A 7616-nucleotide genomic window follows, 5' to 3' on the forward strand; every position below is an offset into this window, starting at 1 on the left:
CACTAAACTTTATAATTCTCTACCGCCGCGAATACTCCAGGACGCAACAAACTTAAACTCTTTGTTAATAAATTATAATTTTTTTTAATCAAAATAAATCATAGGGTCAAATTTGATTCATTTGAGTTGTCAATTGCTTAAGTTTGAATTTGACTTTTTGACCTCTTAATTAAACAAGTTGGGTTCTAGCCAATTTGATTCAGATGTAATCATATTTATTGGTTTACCCCACCGGGCTAAGGTTTATTGGAGGGCGAGCATGGTTGGGAACTCCCCAACCCAAATTCTATTCCTCTCTCAAGCTGCTCTTTAAGTGACTAAAAATAAGTGCACGATCTTGTACCTGTGAGGTTGATTGTTGCTAGGTCCACCAAGAGATTAATTACTCGACTGATGCCCTCCCTAGCTAAGCTCAAAAAATTATTAGGTGCGGAGTGTGCACCATCCACACAAGCACGAAATATCTAGCGGTACTAAGTGATATTTAACTAGGTAACCAATAGGGTCGTTCTCCGTAGCTCTAGGGATAGCATCGGCTTGCCAGTTCCAAGAAAAAAAAAATCTGGTTTCAAAATTTAATTTTTGTCACTTCCTTCCGATCCGCAGTCTCAACCCTAGATCGTTCGCAGCTGTCTGTTGAGCAAAACTTGATAAAAATTCTTCTCGCCATCATGGCTTCTGCTTCTCTTCGGTTCATGATCCGTGCCTCTCTCCATTCTCTGAGGCCAACTATCATGCCTTCAAAAGCTGTGCCCACGGCGGCCGCGGCGATGCGGTCTCCCCTCCCTACTTCCACCTCCAAAACGGCGTCTACTTCCTCCGTTCGTCATTTCTCCAGGTCTGCTTATCTGTCAAAATTGAGCTTTTCCCCCCTCCCCTCGATTTTCGGGCTAAATTTAAGCAAAAGCTGCGGTTTTTTAAGGTCCCATTTGGAATTGGGTCGCTGCATCTACTCTCTCTTACCATTGCACACGGCGGTGGCAGCAGCGCGGCTGACTTCACGGCTGAGCTTGGCTTCACAGAGCTCTCGCGCTCTTTCTCAGGGTATCATCTCCTGCCGAGCTCATCCTGGACACTAGCGGTAGTGTTCTTCTGTTATTTTTTCAACTAGCAACTTGTAATTCTATTTTCTTCTAAAATTGAAGATGAGGTTGGTCCAAGTCCCCTTGCAAAGTGGAGCGCATTCATTATGCTTTCCCTGCGTCGTTTGGTCAAACTTCTTGTGATAGTTTCTTAATGCCAAAGGATCTTGTTTTTTATGATTTCTATTCGCATTAATTGATCATTTACTGTTGAACATTGTTATTGAGTCACTAATGCCGTGGTGCGAAGGGATCATGATTTCTATGTGTATTTATTGATTAGCTACTTTTGAACGCAATTATTGAGTTTCGAATGCTTTGGAGTGAGGGAAGGCTCAGCTTAGGCGATTTGCTAGACAATAATTTGAAATGCTCATTTTTTTGTAGTGGTTCAGACAAAATTGTACTCAAACATTTTGCAATTTAAGCATGCCTTAACTATTTTTTTCTTGGAGAAAAGGTATGTCAAAGCTATTATATGTATGTATTATGGAACATCTCATTTACTAGTATTAGAAGTAGTTGTGAAGTAGCCAAGAAACTCCTTGTTATGGTAGGACTTAGGAGTATATCAAGGATCAACGTGGAGCCTTTATCCTTATTGTATTGGTTATGAGGATGTTTATAAATGGTATTCAAATGAGGTGTCTCGATATATTCTTATGGTGTTGTGAGATACTTATTGAAATAAGTGGGAAGTTAGAACAATGGAGAAAAATGCTAGCTTAAAGGTACAATAAGAGGGGGAATTGTTCTATATGATGATACTATCTAAATTTTTTTTTAAATTTTACCCAATTTAAAGCCCAAACGTTTAATCTTGCAAAAATAAATAATTAATTAAACATTTATCTTAAATAAACACAAAATGTAAGTGAGTGAACTAGATAGATTATGCTAATACATGTGTGAATGAACAAGAAGCTTAAATATGAGTGTCTCTCTTTAGAGAATTAGCATGAGTGAAGGAGCCTACACAACTTGCTATAAAAAATATGCGAAAGGGTCTAAGCAATATGTGTGTGAGTAATAGAACTATTAAGCTTAATATTAAAGGTCTTGTATTAGGGGAGATTTGGAGATGAATAAGAATTGAGTAGTTTTACTCTTGTTTTGGGTTTCTGTATCCTGAAGGATTTCAGGTGGTGATCCCACTTCCAAGGAGTTCTTGGATCTTATGTGAGTTGCGAGTTCTTGCAGCTCGAGTGTTCTTGTCTGTCGCCGTGTCGCCTCCGCCACCGGCGTCATTTGGTATTAGAGAATGACGCTGGAGCGTCCATATAAATAAATTGTATTTTCTTATTAGTAATTGGTGTAGCTCTATCTCTTGTGTAGTCTATTATGTGGCTACCTGAAGTCTATAAATATAGGCGAGTGTCTTGTATTAGGGGAGATTTTGAGATGAATAAGAATTGAGTAGTTTTACTCTTGTTTTGGGTTTCTGTATCCTGAAGGATTTCAGGTGGTGATCCCACTTCTAAGGAGTTCTTGGATCTTGTGTGAGTTGTTAGTTCTTGTAGCTCGTGTGTTCTTGTCCGTCACCGTGTCGCCTCCGCCACCGGCGTCAGTGGCTTTACCCTTAGAGATAGAAAATGAAATGAGCATATACATGAAAAGGTTGGAGTGGCTCCAGTGGAAGATAAGATTAGAGAGAGTCACCTTAGATGGTTTGGTCACAAAACGGTGGCCTTCCGATGACCCGGTTAGAAAAGTAGAGGTATAATATTTGACTTATGCTAAGAAAGGTAGAGGTATACCTAAAAAGACTTGGTTAGAAAATTTTAAAAATGATCTTTATTTATTAGATTTAAACGAGAATTTGACTTTTAACAGGACACAATGAAGAAAAAAGATTCATGCAGCCGAATTGGGACAAAGGCTTGATGTTGTTGTTGTTGCATGAGTGGTATAGACTATTCAACACACAAATATAAGAGCATGTCATACCCAATTCAAAATATAAATATTTAAGCATAAGCAATGATAAAGTAAATGCACAAAAATAAAATATCTAACTATAGAAAAAGTATTTTTACATTACTTGACGCCCTAAGTTAACATGTAAGCCTTTCCCTTGCTAGGATTATGCTAACCACTCCATCGCAAGTCAAACTCTTTCCATTATTGAGCTAGTGGAGAAACTGTAACAACATGCATGCTTTCCTTAATAGGAAAGCGGTACCCAAAACTTGGAGATAGTCTAAGTAACCTAACTCTCCAATACAAAAGAAACTACCAAGCTGAATTGCTTCAACACTTATGTGTTGATCTAAGGTTATCACTAACAAATAATCACTACATGAAGTCTTACAAAATGATAGCTAGATATATGCAATAAAATTACAATCAAATTAATACATGGACTAAGAGAATGAGTTAATGATTTCTTGATTAACAATTGAATCTTTTTCCAAAATGAGCATCATCTTCTTCATCAAGTGGGTTATGTTTGGAATTGATAAGTAATTAACACTATAATTATTAAATTATGGCTTAAATTAAAGAATGCTTATATTCAAGTCATTAAGGATATGTATACAGGAGTAGTCACTTGCGTTCGAATACAATGTGATTTGACCAATTATTTTTCTATTTCAGTTGGATTACATCAAGGATCAACTCTATACACATATCTTTTTACTTTAGTCATGAATTTCTTACCTAGACATTTGCAAGAGGATGAACCTTGTATGCTTTTTATTGTCGATATTCTTCTTGTTGATAAAATTAGAGAGGGAGTTGATGAAAAACTTGAATTATGGAGGTCAATCTTAGAGTCTAAAAGTTTTTGTTTGAGTAGATTTAAAACCGAATACATAGAGCATAATTTTAATAGTGATAGATCTAGTTGTGGCATTGTGACATCAGGTGATTAAGTTATTAAAAATATGGTACATTTTAGATATCTCGGGTCTATTGTTCAAAACGATGGTGAAATTAATGGATATATTGTTAGTTGAATTTAAGTTGGATGGTTAAAGTGGAGAAATGCATCAGCCTTATTGTGTGATAGAAAAGGCTCCTCAAATTTAAGGAAATTTTTTATAAGATGGTGGTGAGATCTGCAATGCTTTATGGGGCAGAATGTTGACCATTAAAAGAAACTCAAATTAAGTTTAAGTGTTACAGAGATGAAGATGCTTAGGTGAATGAGTGTGGCTTTACATTTTGATAGAATGTGAAATGAGTATATGCATGAAAAGGTTGGAGTAGCACCAATAAATCAATCCTCAAATAGTTAATCTTATAATATAATCTTAATGGGTATATGCAATGATTACAAAATTTAATGGGCATATTCAATGATTACGAAATTTGTAATATTATAGTATAATGGATAGATTGTATATACAATCCTAAATCATATATGTACGATTATACAATGTGCATAATTCAATGTATATGCAATGATTTAATTGGTATAAACAGTGATTAAAAAATTTGTAATCTTATAGTATAATTGATTTAATGGCCATATATTTGATAGATTTTATATACGATGCTAAATCATATGTACAATTCTACAATGAACATAATTCAATGTTTTGCAAAGTATTTTTTTATATTTAGGATTTTTAATTATTTATAATTAAAAATGATTTTATAAGTTTTAGTTAAATTGTTCATTACTCATTGAAATTCCAAGTAAAAGCTACCTTAAACAATTTATAATGAATGGCCTAAACAGTTACTACAAGGTAAATTATTTATATAAAGCCGAGTTAATTTTTAGAGGGATAGTGGATTTGGGCTTTTTATGAGAATTTAAGAGAGCCAATTGGGAACTTCAATTCATTAAAGATTTTTTGGCAATTACAAATATGTTCTTCATTTAATGTTAACTTTTAAATTCAAAATGTATTAAAATTATTTGAAATAACCTAGAATTTTAAAATTAAAAAATAATCATAATTAAATATAGAAACCATCTAAACTATTCATGATCAAGTTGAGTTGAGTTCGACTGGTAACAACTCAGTAGTTACGTACTAATGACTGTCCAGAGAGCCTTCATATAGATATCTATGTTTACTCTTTGAAAGGGAAATAAGTAATGTATGTTTCCAATCATAGAGTTGTGTATATAATCAGTCTAGCTCTATATGCTTAGTTCTGTTGTAAATTTTATGATGAACAATCTCACTACTATTCATGATCAATGTGCAGAAGTTATAGTTGAGATTGAGCAGTTAAGTTTTGCAAGTTATTGTCAGAGCCCTTCAATCTTACAACAAGCAGCTAACATGCTTTTACAGTTGAATGTGTTGATGACTCACTGGGAAGGAAGAGATTTATGCAATATATAACTAAGATTTTGATGTACCTTTAGGCCATGAAATAAAAAGGAAAAGCCAGATTTCTCATTTAATGTTGTGTATATGAAGGGTCTGGAGTCACTCTCTGCAATTTAAATGTTATCTACTTAAACAAGAAAAGTGTTAACATTATTCAATCTCTAATATAAAAAGCATGCAGCCGGCTGATAGGAAACACTTGAAGATTTCAAGTAAATCCTATTAATCTTGGGAAAACCGCGAGAAATTTTTCCAATATCCAATGAAAGCCAGAGAAAACATTAATTTTATTGCAAGAAATCAAATAGAACGGAAAGAAAATACCAAGATACAAATGATCCTCTATTCGAGAGGAGGATCTATCTCTCCCAAACCTCTAGATATCGCTAGAGCCCAAAAAACCTAAGAGATCTCAAATTTCAGCCAAATTCAAGATGCCCTAACCTTAGGAAAACAAACTATTTAATGCATACAATCCAAAAGGAAATCTCTAAACACTCCCTCCATTCAATTTTCCTCCTAACTCCCTAAAAAATCTTTCCTAAGCTGCTCTATTGGCTCCTGCGGTTCAAGCAGTGTACAGGAGAGGTGGAACTCTTCTGCCTCTGTTCCGCCTGAGCCGATCCCGTGTGGACTGGTCCAATGGACCGATCTAACACCGACCCCACATAGAATAAAGGCTCGATATTGTTGTTGTTAATATAAAAAGCATGAATGATTGAAAATCTAGATATAGGTCTTCTTAAATCCCTGAATGAGGGGTACGGACTACAAATTAATTTGACAGAAGCGACATGACATTGTTGAGGTGGCTTCATGTATAACTCAAATCTTTGCTGAACAAAGAACAACAGCGCGAGCTGCTATGAATTGTCATTTGCAGTTGCAAACATTTGACTTCAATCTTATTTAGAAATTTATAAGTTTGATGTTAGGATTAGCTTTCAATTGCTCGTCTGATCTTAGTTTTTTCTGTTAGTCCTGCTCTTGTTTATTGTTTTAAGCTGCATCTGTGAACATTGATGGATCTATTACTGTATTTTAATGCTTATAAGAATAAGCAAAGCATGATTTTGCAGAATAAATGTAACGTTATTATCCTTTTCCCAGCTGATTTTGATGGTCCGTGAAAGTTGGTATACAAAACCATTGCAGAAGCTCTTCATCAGCAAGAAGCTGGAGGTTTTTTTTATCAGCTAAGGACCAAGTTTTGTTCTTGCCATTAAAAGTGTTTCCAGCTTGGATATGGAGACACTTCGTTTTGTCAAATCTTCTATATTGAAACCTACAAATTTTGGTAAATAAGCAATCCCAAATTTATCTATCTGTTTTTTCCTTCACTGCCATTGTTAAATGTAAGTTTCTGTGTGTAAGTTAATTTCATACTAGAAATTTAGCCAAACTCAAACCCTGTACAATGTGATCCAACTTCCCAGCTGCTGGGAATCTGATATGGTGCAGATGCTGATGGCCTGGACATTCATTCTTCCAATCTTATATGTCCAGTACTGACTGTATAACTTTTATGGAACTTTTAGGGAACTATGCCTTCAGGCTCAACTCTAAGAGAGATTATTACGTACAGAGTCCGGATCGGAGTTGCATTCAGTTTTTGTGAGTGTGCACAGTTAAAGCGCAGTGATGCACAGTAACTTTGCTTTTACTGTGCACACTTACAAAATCCGATCAATTCTCCGGTCTAGACTCCGCACGTAATAAGCTCTCCAACTCTAAGGATGGTTGGGATTATTCCCAATATTCTGTTGGCTTTCGTATTTGTTTCATTATGGTTAAAAAAGAGAAGGATTTTGTTGTTTTGGGAAAGCAATAGACAATCTCTTGAGGGATTTTATTTCTGCCTCATTTCACCACTTGCCTATTGTCAATTGGTACAAATTCATCTATATAAACATTGACACGAACAAATACAAAAAAAATAGAAATAAAATCAAATGCATTGATTGTGGAAGGGCTTTTTCCCTCTCTTTTTAGCACTCTGGCAAGCCTAGAAATTCTCCGGTTCTTTTGGTGGTTCGAGAAATTATTTTGTGTGGGCGTCAAATGCAGCTCTACATCCGGAGACCAACCAGAATGAGTCACTTCAGCAATACCGAGTGCGGTACCGAGCTGAGGTATCGACGTAACTCATTCTCAGTCGATCTCTGGACGACGTTCGGCGTCCGCACAGAATAATTTCTCTTGTGGGTCAGGGCTCTTTTCCTCTTCATTAAAGTTTTGT

General features: G+C 35.5%; 1 protein-coding gene across 1 annotated transcript; it reads left to right on the forward strand.

Annotated features, from left to right (window-relative positions):
• The first annotated feature begins 504 nt into the window (after positions 1 to 504).
• Positions 505 to 6797, forward strand: LOC110101766 (protein NUCLEAR FUSION DEFECTIVE 6, chloroplastic/mitochondrial-like). The gene is made up of 3 exons (XM_020829824.2): positions 505 to 838; positions 923 to 1044; positions 6488 to 6797. The coding sequence occupies exons 1-3, from the start codon at positions 672 to 674 to the stop codon at positions 6505 to 6507; spliced, it is 309 nt and encodes a 102-aa protein (XP_020685483.1). The 5' UTR covers positions 505 to 671; the 3' UTR covers positions 6508 to 6797.
• Positions 6798 to 7616: the final 819 nt, after the last annotated feature.

The sequence above is a fragment of the Dendrobium catenatum genome, unplaced genomic scaffold (assembly GCF_001605985.2).
Source record: "Dendrobium catenatum unplaced genomic scaffold, ASM160598v2 fragScaff_scaffold_772, whole genome shotgun sequence".
In the NCBI taxonomy this organism is placed as follows: domain Eukaryota; kingdom Viridiplantae; phylum Streptophyta; class Magnoliopsida; order Asparagales; family Orchidaceae; genus Dendrobium; species Dendrobium catenatum.